The 16,325-nt window shown below is 39.5% G+C and overlaps 1 protein-coding gene across 1 annotated transcript; it reads right to left on the bottom strand.

Moving 5' to 3' along the window:
* Nucleotides 1-301: 301 nt before the first annotated feature.
* On the bottom strand, nt 302-8,682 carry LOC115622187 (protein commissureless 1). Its single transcript, XM_030516078.1, has 2 exons — nt 7,978-8,682; nt 302-1,384 (listed from the first exon to the last, which is right to left on the bottom strand). The coding sequence occupies exons 1-2, from the start codon at nt 8,561-8,563 to the stop codon at nt 711-713; spliced, it is 1,260 nt and encodes a 419-aa protein (XP_030371938.1). The 5' UTR covers nt 8,564-8,682; the 3' UTR covers nt 302-710.
* Nucleotides 8,683-16,325: the final 7,643 nt, after the last annotated feature.

The raw sequence follows: 16,325 nt of genomic DNA, 5'->3' as shown, positions 1-16,325 counted from the left end.
ATATTTAAAAAAAAAAGGAAATTCCACACTAAAGGAAATACGAGCGGACGAACTCTGTTTGTTGAATGCTTGCACATATTTGCTTTTCCTATTGGAAAAAATCGTTGCATTAACGATTGTTTATTGAAATTCAATGTTTTTTGAAAGAACCCCCAGAGTGTTGAATAATTTCAGGAGTTGTAAAGAAAAAAATTAGTGGAACTTTTCAAAAATCAAGTAACATAAATCAAGTTTTGAAATAAAAAGAGTGTGGTGTTTATGTTTAGTTTTCGATTATTAGTTTTGTTTATATTTTTGCAGTTCTCTCTCTTTCTCTTAAAAGGTAATCTTAATGTATAGACATTTTCTAAATTACTGATTTCTATATACAGTACATAATAAATAATAATACTCAGTCTTGCGATAATAACAAATAATTTAAAAACAAAATTAAATCATTTACACAGTGCAGAGGAAGAAGATGGAGAGTTTAGTACTTTAACTTAATGTTGTCGGCGTACATTTAATGAGAACACGTAGTTTAAGTCTCGAAGTTAACCAGCAGTTGGGACAAAAGCGCGACTGACAGACAGACGACGCAACTATGCGAGTGTGTGTGTGTGTGTGTAGGTGTGTGTATTTACAAGCGCTTAATACAAAGTGACTAAAACCCTTTATCTCCCGCCCGCCCTGATGATGCCCTCTGATGAGGCACTTTAGTTGGTAGGCAATCACGCGGCAACAACAACAACCAATGAGGCACAATCATCGTCAGCAGCAGCGGCAGGCAACAAACTTTGCATCGGACTGCGGCTGCTGGTCGCTGTGGTTGTTGTTCCCACCACATTGTTGTTGCTGCTGCTGCTGCTGCTGCTGCTGCTGCTGCCTCCATTCAACTGCTGCTCCACATCGTCTGTGGGCATGTTAATGCAAATGGCAGCGGGTGCTGGCCTTTTTCCCCCTGTCTCTGTCTCCGGCCCCGCCTCTGTGACCATCTCTGTCGCTGTTGTTGACAGTTTGCACTTTTGCAGTTTATTCTGACGCTGCAGTTCGTCCTTTTCCCAATTCGAAATGGCTGCCTGGCTGGCGGCCACTGCACTGCACGCATGATGATGATGATGATGCACGGCTGCCAGGCTGGGATACATAAATTTCATGCCATAAGCAAAATGGCGCGGTTGATGATGTAATGCCTCATCGTAGCTCGGCAAACCGGTGGCAATTGTATAACATGGTGGTGATTCGATTTGATAGAAGGCTGCCTCATTTCCCAGTCCTCCAGCGCCACCACCAGCACCTGCGCTAGCTCCCGCCACTGTGGGCTGCAGCAGACTCCTGTCACAGCTGACCAGGTGCGAGGAATAGGAGGAGTCAGAGCCATGTATTTGTGCACGTATGTCCTTATCTGCAAGTGGAACAAATAAAAAGAGAATGCATTGTAGTGATTGTAGGAAATAAAACGTACACTAAACGCTAAATGTATTTACACACTGTTAACTTTTATGTAGAATTTAACCAAAGCCTTGGTGTTAGTCTAAGAAAGGCATACAGAGATGAATTTTATGAACACCAATTTAATATTATATATTTTACCCTTTCACTATTTCTAAGAACCTTAGATTTGTAGCAATACTTGTGGCTGGTAGTGTTCGAATGCATGTTGCTAAGTGGCTGTCAGCAGCAAAGTTTCTGCCTCGCTCGCTCCCTCCCTTCGCTGCCTTCAATCAAGCATGGCCAACAACTGTCAAAAGTTTGACAACTCTTGTGCTTTGTTGAGTGTCTCATTATATGTTTTTTGTTAGCCTCACAAAGGGGACTTGTTAGCAGCACAGCAAAGGACCAAAGAGAGAGACAGAGAGAGAGGGAGAGAGCGAAGCATGACATCAAGTTAGTTCGTTCATTGTCAAAGTGCAAATTGCCAGAAGGCGGCGAGGCGCGTCCCGGCTCGCATTTTCACATTAAATTCAATTTAGCGTAAAGGGCGCCAAGCACACGCTTGAACTTCTGACATGGCCATATTGAAAAGGCATAAAAAGCTGGCGATCAACAGCAGCAAGGCTGAAGAAAAGCGCAAACATGCACAACTTTTGTGCTGACCGGAAACGCGTCTGACTGGGGTCGCAGCAGAGACAGCAACAACACTTAAATTCTAGAGCCAGCCGTCAGCAATGCCCGCAGCAACAACAACACCGCCAGCAATAACGCACAGGAAGTGCGCGTATGGCAAAAAATGGAATGGAATGGAATAAAATAAAATAGTAGTAGGTAGGAGTACGAGTATGTATGCAAAAATGAAATGAAATAAAAGCGAGCGACACACTCGTCTGCATCTGAATGTGTGCGGCCGTGTTTCTCTCTCTTTCTCTCTCTGCATGTGTGTGTGTGTGTGTGTTTTCAATTGTGAATGTGCCTGCGTTGTATTATGGCTGGCGGTGTGCAACATGTGCAAGGCACTGAAAAATGTAATTTTAAACTAAATTAAATTAACATGAAAATTGCAAAATGGTGCCGGCAGACAAAACAAATTCCATTCTGGGGATAGATAATTGCGAGCAACAAAAGCACAACAATTAAAATTCAATTTAACTTGGTAGAGTGACAAAAATAAATAAACCAACAATAAATGAAAGACTATGTAAGTGTTGAAAATAAAAGAGAATTTGATTTGTATATTACTTCTGAATTAAGTTCAGAAAATAATTGAAAACGTTTTAAAATAATCATTCGAACTCATAGGAAAGCTTCAATAATAGATTGATTGCATAAAAGTTAATATATGTTATATTACATTTGTTTTATTGACCATTAAAAATGTGAATTTTTTTCAGCATTTATTGAAAGTGTTCTGCTTACTTTATTTTACTCATGGTTTTTAAATATTTACAACATATTTTGGATTTTAATCAAATGAATAAAAAGCATACAATATGAATTTAAGAATTACAAGTATTCATATTTCATAACATGATTTGATGTTCTTTTTCTAAAACAAATATCGCGTTTTTCAGGTAAAAATGAATTTGAAATCACAGTTGCGACATGAGAGCATTTTGTGTTGTTATTAAATGCAATTTAAACTGCATTTAATAAATAAACGTGGGCTTTATTTTATTTAATTTAATTTGATGCTCAAACGATATAAAAAATGTCCACACACTCATAAACAAATACTGCAAGATTTTTTATATGCAATTTTTATGCGAACGTTTATGTTTTTCTGTTGCACACTAGAAATTGCATGTGCAAATATGCACAAATGCTTTTCAATTAAAAACCGGCAACTGAAAGCCGAGGAAGGGGGGTGGTAGTGGCTGAGCCTGTTGAAAAATTTGCGCATTACAATATTAAAACACAGTAGCAGCAGAAGCAGCAGAAGCAGCAGCAGCAGCAGCAGCAGCAGCAACAGCAGCCCTGTTGGCAGCAGTTGTTGATTTATTATTATAACTGTAGCACATATATTTGGGCAGCTGGACGCCCATTTGACTTTTGTTTCATTTTTGATAGACAGGCAACTGCCGGCAAGGCAAGTGCAGGCACACACACACATGCTGCGGGCTTCATATTTTATGTAATGCAGGAAAATACACACACATACACACACAAGCACACATACAAGCATTCGAAAACGAGTGTACCCTGGAAACATTTTGGGGAGCATCTAAATTTCATAGATGATTGAAAGAATAAACTGAGTAAATTTACTTTACAGCTGAATTGATTATTTCTAAAAGCTAATGACACCATTTCTATATATTTCTTATAGAGATCTAAGTAGCTTCTAGTTAGAGAGATGTTTTTCAAATGCAAATCTCATCAAGAATATAAACTTCATTTTACAATTCTGGAATTCTGCAGTTAATCCAAATTACATTTGAACTTCTGTAAGGGAAAATGTTTGCAGGGTTGTCTGGAGTCAGTAAAAAAAGGCAAAGGCAAAAAAAATAGTGACTGTCGTCCTTTACAGTTGCTGACTGCAGCAACTCACTGAAGTATGTATGTGGACTTGCATGGAGTGCCAGAGCAACAGTGCAGGAGACTGAGGAAGCAAAGCAGGGAAGGGATCTGTGTGTGGAAAAAAATTAGCACGCCATTTGTTGCCTTTTGTTTGGTCGCATGTGCAACCCGACCAAATATATGCAACAATTTAAATTCATTGCCGACTGCAACATTTTTTCGTTTTATTCATTTTGTCATTTTTCATAAATGTCTGTTAATTTTTTAACGCGCCCAGCGACGAACTCCTCTCCATCTCCTCATAGATCAGGTGTCTGCAACCCATTATTTGTATTGATATCGGGCGCGTGCACATGAGTTGATTTCATTTCGATATGTCGATGATTGAGCAACTTCAGCGGGATTTTCAATTAATTGATTAGCGTGTATGGGCAGGCAGAGACGAGCAATTTAAAATGATTATTAAAGAGCCGAGGCTCATTTCTAGTTCACACTACCATTCATGTTGCTTTAATTACCTGCCGGCAGAACGAGGCACAAAAGCAGCTGCTGAAATTAGCGTTTGTAATTAAATTGAAACTCATAACGAAAACAGTTGCCGACATCAGCCACGGGGCAAAGAAAGAACAGCAACAGCAACAAAAGACAATGCCACGCACTAGCGCTGTGAAATATTTTCAAATTACAGTAGAAGTTGGCTACAAAATCTTCTAAGGTAAGAATTTTTTATTATTCTTCCATTGCAATCGGCTTTGTGATTTATTTATTTTTGAGTAAGCTAGACAACAAATTCCAAGCAGAGTCCGGTGCATAAAACTCATTTTCAAATCTTGGTTATTACAATTCTGACAGAGTCAAATTCAGCGCCCCAAGCATCTCTGCCACACTTAACTCTATTTGGGTAAAAACAAAACACTCTTGTTAATTGCAACACTCAATTACGGTTTGGCAAACTAAAAACTAAAAGCTAGAAAATACAAAAAAAAAAAAAAAAAACATTTAAAAATATGTGAAAATGTAGCTAGCTAGTGAGGCAAACCGAAAACATCGCCAGCAGCATTTTGACCAGCTCGGCAAAAAGCCATTAAAAATTGAAAAGACCAAGCGGCTAACAGAAACTTGAGCACAAAGTTTGCTCTTGCTGCTCGGTTTTTCTGGCCAAGGCAAATATGCTACGCTTAATTACATTTTTACGCAACTAAATTATGCAGAACCTATACAACATAATAAACAGTGGCAGAGACACCAGCATGGCGCATGCCAAGAAGATGGTGATGCTGGCCAACTGCCTTAATTTACAAGCCTGGCTATGGCAGACATACTCGTAGAGGATTTCCAGTGTGTGTGTGTGTGTGTGTGTGTCTGAGTGTGTGTATCTGTTAATAAATTCAGTTGTATGCTGCACTAATTGATAACAAGCTGAGGCACCGCACCGGCTCTGCTGCCAAAGTTTGTCCGAGTAACTACCCTGCAGTACTTTCAAACTAGCACCGACATGCTATCCTTTTGGTTCAAATGACTTAAATAGTACAATTAAAAATGTTTTGATTATTTAAAACAGTCTTTCTTGCTTTCAACTTGAAACTGAAGAGAAGACTTGTTGAAAATATATTTTAAAACAGATATTTTTTTCTAGATCAGTCTTCAGTAAGGAAAATGATTTCATAAATAAATATAAAGTCATCTACTGCAATAAATGTTTTAAAACTACTAGATTTGTTTTCAGTAAGGAAGAGTGTTTGAGAAATAATTATAAAAATATATACTGCAATAAATATGTTATAAAACTTAACGAGTGGTGGCCAGTGTAGAAAGGTGAAAATTTTCAACTTTTAGGAACTGCAGGTTTGCGGTAACTATGTTAAGTGCGTGTGTGAGTGCGAGTGCGAGTCTCTGTGTGTTTGCTTGGCTGCTTGTGCGACAGTTTAATAAATAAACTGTAGGCTATGGCACCAACACAGCCTCGTTAAGCATTTATAAGGTAAACAGACCACACGCACACACACACATACACACATACACACACACACACATACAAGAAGACACACACGTAGCGCGCATTAAACGCATAAAAGCGTGCTACTAAAACTTAAGCCAAGTTGCGTAATTATAAATGACACACGTACACCAGCAAACAGACAGATAGACACACACACACACAGACACACACTCACTTACGTACACTCGTACAGGTAGAAAAGGCAGCCTGGCAACTACAACTATCAATATAGGCTAGGCCGCAGGCCAAACCAACCAAATAGAAAGGAAAAAAAAAACGATAAAAAAACGAAGCAAAGCAGCAACAGCTAACGAAACTAATTAGACGCACACGCCCAAAAGCATGCTACACATATTGTACGTTTTACGCCGAAATTGATATTTTACGTAGTACTACGACCCCAAAAGAGCCAACAAGAGCAGCAACAAAAACAACAGCAACGACAACAGAAGCTCACATGTAATGATGGGTAAAAGTTTTTAAGGCTCGTTAGCACAAAATTGACAGTTTGACAGTTGAGTTAGCCGTACTTTTGCGCATTGCACCAACAACAAGTACAACAACAACAACAACAACAACAGTTGACTAACAAACAAACGAACGAACGAACGAACGAAGACTTTAATGCGCAGAGCTATACAACATTTTTACTTTGCTTTTGGCCTAAATAAATCATTTGGCTAAATTGGTCTGTAAAAAGTTTGACACTTGAGTTGAGACTTGCTGTTGTTGTTGTACTTGCTGCTGCCGCTGCTGCTACTACTTCTGCTTCTGCTGTTGTTATTGTTGCTGGCAAAGCTGCAAGCTTGTTGTGGCTAAACTACAAGCGTGTCCTGCATGACTGCGTCTGTCTCTTGCTTGTGTGTGGGTGTGTGTGTGTGTGTTTTGTGCCCGTAATTATGTGTAAAGTGGCCAAGCATATGATTTATTTTAAGATTTGCTTCTGGGGCTTACAACGCACACTTTGTGTAGTTTTTGTGCAAACAGCAACAGGTTTTTCCTACTTTTTATTTTTTTTTGTATTGTATTCTTGTTGGTTTCGTTAACATTTATGTTGCTCAACTCTTACAGTAAACCTTTCTTTTGGCCAACTAGTTGATTTAGGAGCTACAGCTTTTCAGCAGCTAAGTGTTTAGTGCGGGGGAGTGTCTGTGTCGTAAGGAAGTTTGCTTTCTAGCAGCAATGTGGTGATTCAAGATTTTCTTTGTTCTCGGCAAAGTTGCACTAAAAATTTTAGAAATGCTTTAAAAGGGCAGAGGAGTTAATTAGTCGCATATATTAGTGAGTAGGCTGCTTAGTAGAATCAACTACATATGTAGGAGTATATTCTAGTTTTGAAAATGCGTCTGGAATTAGTTATCGTTATACACAAAGATATTCGTTGATTAGAGAACAGTTCTTTAAATAATTTTAATAATTCAGCTTTTAAGCTTTAAATATGACATTTATCCTTTATTCTAATTCATTTGGTGGTCGTCTGTGCAAAACTTTTCAGCTTCTTGCCCATCAATTACGAATTCGTTTTGGCCAGGAATTTTCGGAACAATCCGACAACAAATTCAAAGCATTTTACGCTACATTATCGCACGCATAAAATGAATGGTCGGGATGGGGTTTGTGGACTGCTGCCAGAGGCCAAGTCAATTTAATATTATAAATATGCTGCACATATATTTTGTGGCATAATAAACTTGTGTATCTAAAATTACAACGCCATGAGATGGCACGCAATGCGGCGTTACGCTGACATTTGCGAGGCGCGCGCAAAAATTTACGATCCAGTTGGCAGTTTGGCAGTTGGTTGGCTGCTGGCTGCTAACTGGTGGAGAGCAGGGAACGGCTTTTGGGGCTCTGCATTTTATATTGTTTAGCCGGGCTAAAGGCGTAAAGCGGGCCACAAAAACACAGACAGACTGTTGCAGACAACAGCTGGATAAATTGCCGTTGATAAGGCCGCACATTTTTATTAAAGTCATAACAGTGTGTGTGCGTGTGTGTCGAAAAGGGAAAATATATAAATGTTTCGTATAACCACTAGTACTTACTGCATTTTTTCCATGTGCGAAACTTGCGATAGAAGTAACAGCTGAACACTATAAAGATGAGGGACAGCACCACCAGAGATGTGACCACACCAATCCACAGATAGTTAATAATGGCGTGCATGTCCGCATCGCCGAAGATTTGCTCCCAGGACGAGCCTGATGATGAGTCACTGGAGCTGGCATTATGCTCACGCAAGTCGGCCAGATCGAGGACCACTGATTTCGACAGCTGTTCGGTGGTAATTGTGGAGTCATGGGACCAGGGCACATGTCCACCGGCCGATGATAGCGACGAGGATGTGTCGTAGGCCACTGCATTGCCGATGCGCTGCAACAGTGCATTGAACGAGTGGAGGGCATCAATGTGTCGGAGATCGTGGGCCGTGGGTATCTCAAAGGTGATTTGGTTTTGTTGCATGTGCTCCGCAATGGCTGCAGGACTCATGCTGCTAGCCGGTGCGGCAATATAGTCGGCATAGAGCTCAGATGTTGAGGATGCCAACGTTGTTGTTTCCATTGCAGCATAATCCTCAGTGACTGTGGCTGTGGCTGCTTGTGTCGTTGTTGTCAAGAGAATTGGCGACATTTTTTGGGTTTTCCTTTTTATTTAACTTTTGATTTTCGTTTTCGTTACTTCTCTTATTTATTTTTTGATTTGTTTATTTTTGGTGAAGCACTCTGACACTTGAACACACGCGTGACGCTCCCACCAACAAAGACGACGAAGACACGCAAATATACGTACATATATGTGCGCGTATATATATTTCTGACTGCGATTTGGTGCGCGATCTGCGTCCGTTCGCTTCGACAGTTCGTTGTTGACTAACTGGCCGTTTGTTGCATGCGCCGCCCGCCTCGAGTTGCGACGAAGCGACGAAACGGACGACCAGCCAGTCAGCCAGCCAGCCAGCTGAGTATGAAGACATGTGGTGGGAAATTTTCAACACTCACTAACTCATTCACTCACTCATTCATTTGACTCAAATGGTCTCAAGGCATGTTGTTGCTCCGGTCACGTGTTGGTGGCTTTAGCGCATCCTTGCGCCTGCTGCTTAAACATAAGAACAATTTCAATATGCTTTTTCTTAAATTTTCAACGTTCTCATCGTCTTCATCGTCCTGCTCTGACGCTGACCCAGTTTCTGACCAATGTGTCGCCGGGACCCGACACACAGAGGCTTTTGAAACGGAAACTTCAACTTCGTGGCATGCAAAAAATAACAAAAACTGAAGTCACGTTCAATTGACGCATTTTCCTTTAAAGTTTTCCTTTGTTTTTCATCTCGACCGAATTTCAACACAAAGTTCTTTTTGCACACATAATGAGGCGAGCATTCGATAAACTTGAGCTTGCTTCGTTACGCCGCATTATGGATTTATGCTACATAGTTTTTCTTTTGTGTTCCGGGCCATTCGTGACACAAAGCCTGAGTCAACAAAAACACCGAAATTATTGTGCTTCTATTTGTAAAAGAAATTCTTAAAACGAAACTTAAAAAGTTACGAATTGTTGCTGGTTTGAAAGCTCAAAAATATATAATTTTAAAGAAATACGAAAAGTTTAAGTACTTCTTTAGAAATATTTTTAGAAATTTATGTACTGAATTATTTTAAAACCAGTCGTGTCATTAGTTTGAAACATTTCATTTAATTAGATACTCCTTAAGTGTCATGTTTTTTTTACTTCTCTACGGTTGTTAATAGTAATTAAACTTCTAAAAGGACCGCTGGCATTCAATAATTGTACCCACTAGTACTGACTAGTATAGTCGATTATCAGCAGTAAAATGATCAACTATTTATTAGTCGACTGCGAATTCCGGGAATCTCTGAGTGACAGTTTGGTGCTAAATGGTATTGGATCAACGAACTGGAGCATAAGACACTCTGGAGAAGTGCTAAATACTGAGTTCACCAGCATGTTTGATCTTCTCATTAGTAATAGATTTAGTTTGAAGTATTCACATGGCTATGCCTTATTTATGTATACAATCGTCCTATATTCTTAGAGGTTTCTATTTACTACATACTTGTATGTTAGTAATGAATGAGTCTTAGTGTACTTGTAGACATCGGCATGCCTGTCCCAATTATCTATTTTACTGAGTTAGTCATAATGATGGCAAGTTGAAAGTTAAGCCATTTAACAGCTTATCTAAATGCGCGTATTTCATGCCAGAATTAAGATAGCCCCAAAGTGTTGGCCCCCAAAAAACTGCAACTACAACTGAAATCTCTGCCCCATTATGGGTCCCTGGGGGCAGAACTCTGTCGCAGCGCTGCTCTGCCGACTGCTGTGGATGCTGAGTGTGCTGCCGGCTGCCCTTTGCCAGAGGAAAACAGCACGAACACGACACGCTTCATTTCGAGCCATGCTTAACGGCAAGCTGACCATAAACTCGAGGCACCAGAGCTAGAGCTCAGTAGGTTGGTTGGTTGGCTGACCAAAAAAACGTGCCAAGTATGCTTCTTCTTTAAAAAGTGGAACAATGCATTTCTTAACATGCCACATGCTCGCTCACAGAAACAAAGCAAAGACACTCAAAACCGGTTTTTCGACTTGCCACTCATGCCACATTCGAAAGCTGAACTCTCTCTCTCGCTCTCGCTCTCTTTCACTCAAATTGGGAAATTTTCGTGCTCGAGTAGTGCGATTTTTCCGAGCGCTTGTGCGCTCTCGCTTGTTGACTCCCGGGAAAATCGAGTACAATTTCCCCTGGTCGCTTGAAATGAGCAGCACGCCAACGTGCAACACAAGTCAAACAGTCGCCTTTGAACCGCATGAGCCAAAAGGTCAGACTATGTGGGCGTCGGAAAAGGCGACGCCATCGTCGTATTCGTTGGATTGAGTTTCAAAGAAAGTACGTCATTTTCCAACTAGCTTTTCACGTGCGCCTCTAATTGCTGCAGGAAATTGAAATAGATGCCTCGATAATAAGCACTTACACCAAGTCTGGGCCAAAGTCATTCGATAATGCATTAAAAGTTTCTCGAAAACTTTGTGCGCTTCAAGCCGGAGGCCAGACAAACGTTAAACGGCAAACGCGAAACGGCATCGCCCAACGCTGAGCCCTGAACGCTTATCGTTAATTAGCTTTCGACTAATTTAAACTTAAACATAAGTTTAAGTTGGGCGCTTTTCGAAGATTGTAGTTTAGATTTATGACGCTGTCTTGGATGGGGGGAAATGGGTTTTTGGAAAAAAACCGCTGTAACTTTTGAAAGGAAGTTGAGTTGCTTCGCTTAGGAAATCATAATAAAGAAAAGACATTGGCATATAGACGGGTTTAATTTATGCTTATGATTTAAACGAGTTGGCATTATTTAATTGCACTTAATTACTGCAATTGATGACAATACATCAGGGACACCAAACATAGGTAGACATTGCAGCTAATAAATAAAAGGATAATTGGGTGACAGTTACATTTAAATTACTTTTTGATTACAACAAGTTTAATTGGTGCTGATATCATTTTCACGTCACTTTATTTACTAATTATTCAATATTAATTAACCAAAATAAACGAAAGAAACAAACAAACACGTACAATGAAACACGAAACAGGCGATAGGGAGCTCTGTTCATTGTTCTGGTAGTTGGGGCTTATATTGTTATTAATGCATTTTCCATATCTTGAATCACTCGATTTATATCTATATATTCTGCAAACCAGTTAATTAAAATCTGATTTAAGCACAAGACAGCTTTTCAAACTCCTTACTAATCATGTCAATCGATTTAAGTTCGCAGCACCAATGCAACTTACAAATTGTCAATAATGTTTAGTTTTTCGAAGAACTCTGTCTTTAGAGTATTTAACAAAAGTTGTATTATTGCTGCGCAAAGACATATTTGAATAGATACGTATATATATCTAATATTTTATTTCTCTAAAGACACCTTAGTACGATATGCTCCTGTTACAATGCAAATTAAATACACATCACTTGAGTTGTCCTGTTCAATTTCAGTGAAGCGTATTGCAGCAATACCTGCGAGTATATTGAGTGTGCCCCGGAGTCTATGAATATCCATGCTCGACAACATGGTCCTGTCTTCGGTCTCCTGTCTGCTGTCATTGTTTATCTTGTACATCATCAAGCCAGTTACTTAATAGCATAAAAAGCTAAACTGCTGAAGCAGAAGTCGCCTTTTATAAACAAATTTACACCTTTCACTTTGTTCAGCCATAAGCTTCCCCAGTTTTAATATATTTTCTAAGAAAATATGTAGAGATGCTGTCATTCTCACAAGTGTGCATGTGCATGTGTATGTGCATGTGGTTGTAGATAGAAAACTAAAAGTAAATTCATTAAAAATTCCATCTTGCGCAGACATCAAGCTCAGGTTTTAAAACGCCAAAGTGTGCGAGCGAGGCGTGCCTAGAAAAAGTTGTACGCTTTGTTATAGTAGTAGTAGTTGTAGTATTTGTTGTTGTAGCTATTATTCTTTTTGCCAAGTAACTAAAAAGTATACTATAGAGCCAGGAAGCTGTGGCAGAAACAATGCCTGACTACATACTTTGGTTTCCTCAGTGCTTATCTCCATGCCTCCATCACACTTCACTTACACGCTCTTTAGCATGTCAACATGTCAACTGGTGTGTGTATGTGTGTGCGTGTGTCTCCCGGAGCGTGTGTATGTGTGTGTGTGTGTGTGTGACATAGTGACATAATAAAATGTTACTGTAGTTAGTAGTTTATACTATGTCAGCTTTGTATGTGTGTATGTGTGTCTGCATGTAAAAACGTCTCAAGACCAACTTTCTGCTTCAAAGGCATTCCCAAGAAAGGACTGCAGAGGCAGAGAATAAATTCTGCAGAAATGTTGGATGTTGAATGTTAAAATTTGCATATAATTTTAATGCCATTACATAACATAAATCAATCAAAGGGCATGAAACGCACCAACTACTCACAATCATACCTACATACAAGCACAGTTGAATGCGTGTGCGTGTGCGTGTGCAGATAAAGAATGAGCTGAAATGCCTGTGAAATTGTGCAGAAAGTTTTGAGCCTGCCACAACAAAAGGACAAGATATCAAGCGCAACGGCGAGGGCGAGGGACGGCGGGGGAAGGGCGAAAGAAAGAAATGCAGCAATGCAAACAATGCAACTAACTGGCCCAGACCCGCAGTTGGAAACGTTGCCGATGACAAGCCGGAGGACGAGGAGTCCAAGATGAGGAAGCAGCCATGGCCTGCAGGCATAAGCTGACGCCTCAGGCGGCTGGCTCGTAAGTAGAGGCTGGCAATCCGCTGCCTGGCTAAACAAATACAATTGCATAAGTTTGCAAGGATAGAGCCACTTTTGTTGTTGTTGTTGTTGCTGTTGCTATTGTTGTTGCTGTTTTCATAGCGTCGGTCTGTTTATCATATGTGCGCTTGATTAGCGTTGACAACATATGCAGGCAGGCGAGGCCACAAAGGACTGCAAAGGATTTTGGTTGACAAACAAACAAGTGCACAATTTTTCAGCACCACCACCAACTCCTGCAGACTGTGTATGTATATTTTCTTTTTGTCATCCAAGCACAACAAATGCAATGAACAGACATACAAACATACATATATTTATACTCCTAAGTATGAGTTCTTGCCAGTATGTTTGGCTCTTGGCATGCTGCTATTCCAAGGCTATTTACCAACGAAAACAAAGAAACTGTAGCAGACTAGTTTAAAAAGGATTTGGTGATGAAATATGCGCTTTCTCATATACATATACAAGTACACACACATATGCAGATGTGTGTTGATATGATTTCGCATAGTATATACATAGTATACCAAGCTTATGCAAATTTTGAGGCAACAAAAATGAAAAAGATTGCATCGCAAATTCTGAAGCAAAGGCCAAAGGGATTACGAGCAAAGCCATTGATGTGAGAAATTCACAACAAATGACCAATATTGTATGTATAGTTGTATAAAGGCAAAAAACTTTCAATTTTATTAAATAATAAATACTACTTGCATATTTTATAAAAATTGTTTATTTAAAAATAACATACTCGACTCGTCGAATGCACGAACAATTGATTATTTAACAAGAATTTACAACAATTGCAACATACGTATATATATTAAATACTACAAGATTAGTCTAGCAAGAAAGAAAATACCTGATAGAAATTGTTTCAAATGCTAAAATATAAGTTTTAAAATAATTTGTGCACAAATACAAGAATGGCAAACAAAATATGTTTCTTTGTTACATATTTTAATGAAACTAATTAATTGAAAATAATAAAATAAAATACATATATTTAATACAAATAGGCATAAGTTTAGGTACAGGGTGCGCCATCTTTTATGTCGGTATGTAGATATTGAATAACTTTGTCATTAGTGAACCGATTGACTTGAGTAGACCAGTGTTGAAAACCTCAGTTCAAAAAATTGTACAGAAACAAATTAAATAAAAATATCTCATACTTGAAAATCGGTTGTTTATTTTCAAGGATATTCAATGTTTGCATTCCGACATAAAAGATGGCGCACCCTGTACAGATATATATCACAATTTTACGTGAGAATTCTGTTTATAGTATGTGTGCATTAGTAGAATCAAATTTGTTTGTTTGTACTTGGAAATATCGACTTATCTTATCATACTTTATGTAATCCGGCCTCACCACCTTCAATTCATATTCATATGTACGCGTTAGATTATCAGAGAACTATCATTTATACGGTAATGAAAGGAGAACGGACCGCTAGAGAAATAATAAGGCTAACTAGAATTAGAATGGAAATTGTTGTGCTGCAGAAAGCTGAAAACTTACAACGGACCTTAGAAAGGATAAGATCGAGCACATAAAACGAAAACTGCTTTTCTGACTATTCAAGTGCCTAGCTGAACCATGAAAACCAATTTTAAAAGACACTTTTTCATTAGTATTTATGAAAAGAATATAGAAATTTTTAAAATATTTTCAGTTTTATTCCCAACAATTTAATAAATCAATTTCTGATAGTTATGCTACAATAACTGTCTGTACAACACAGGGCTCACAATTGGCATTTTTTAAAAATAAAATAAACATGAATGTTTTTACACATTTAAATTCAATTTAAGTTTTTTTATGATAGCATTTAAGTTTGATTTAACTTTAATTTTTCTGATATTAATAACAGACTTATGTTGCTATTAAATAAATTGTAAACTCAAATGGCTTAACTCAAGCCACGGCCTTTTAACTTTCCTAAAATTGCGTAACGCAATTTTCAGAGAAAACCAGAAAAATAGGCACTAGGGTCGCGCCACCACTGCCGCAGCCAGCTCCATAGGTTAAACAAATTTGCTTTGCACATTTAGTTTCCAACCCAATTAACTAATTAATCTATTTCAAGCACATGCTTGCCTGCCATTTCGACCTACATTAATTTCGTATTCATTGTTCCAAGTCACACAGCGGATCGAAGGCGGAAGGCGAACGGCGAAAGGCGGACCAACCGAATTGGAGGCTGCATCAGCTGTTGCCGTTGCCCTACATTAGTGCCCTCGGCTTGGTGTGGCCGAGACCGGGAATGGGACTGGGACTGGGCGTGGGCCTGGGCCTGGTCGGCGACCCGCAAGGGCGCGTGCCTAGCGCGCATATTTCGCGCACTTCAAAAGTTTTTTGCCACCGTTGTTGCTTATTAAGAGGCAGCAGGCGAGAAGCAACGGGCGAACAAACAAACAAACAGAATGCTCGGTAGCAAAGAATTTTGCTATAATTCAAGTGTACAAATACATAATACACAAGGCTGAACCGGCCTGAGTGCCCCTTCCCTCCCCACACCTGACACAAGCAACACGACAAGACCGTGGAGCTAGAGCTGCCGCTGTCTCCGGCATGCGCTTGGCTTTTTGCAAGCCGGAAACTGGCTGCACGCTTCCGTTTGTGCCTGAAAATTAATGAGGTAGCAGCAGCGACTGCGGCAGCGGTAGCGGCAGTGGTAGCGGCTGCGTTGCCACACTTTTCACAACTAATTCCCAACAACTTGTTACAGGGCCAAAAGTTTCGCCAGCAATGGAAACGTACGACCTTCGTGCCACTTCCTGCCGGCGCGCGTGATGCCGCCACGTACATTCTCTCCAGTCTCTTGTCTTTTTGCAGCAGAGACCAAAAAAAAAAAAACAACAAGAAAAACAACAACTACAAAAAAAAAGAAATGTAACATTATTTGCGCAAAATTTTCGCTTCAAAGTTTGCTTATTGTTTACGTGCGTTGCTTCATTAAGAATTGCCCGGGCTGCTCAGCGGGTTGAGATCGGAAGCGGGTTGTGTGTGGGCTTACAGTTACATTTGTATACAAAAGTGGTATACTATATGCTGGAAATGGTTCGTATACGTA

This window comes from Scaptodrosophila lebanonensis, unplaced genomic scaffold (genome assembly GCF_003285725.1).
Source record: "Scaptodrosophila lebanonensis strain 11010-0011.00,11010-0021.00 unplaced genomic scaffold, SlebRS2 tig00000043-arrow-pilon, whole genome shotgun sequence".
In the NCBI taxonomy this organism is placed as follows: domain Eukaryota; kingdom Metazoa; phylum Arthropoda; class Insecta; order Diptera; family Drosophilidae; genus Scaptodrosophila; species Scaptodrosophila lebanonensis.
Note: the sequence above shows the minus strand (reverse complement) of the source record. Positions and strands in the feature narration are given on the sequence as shown.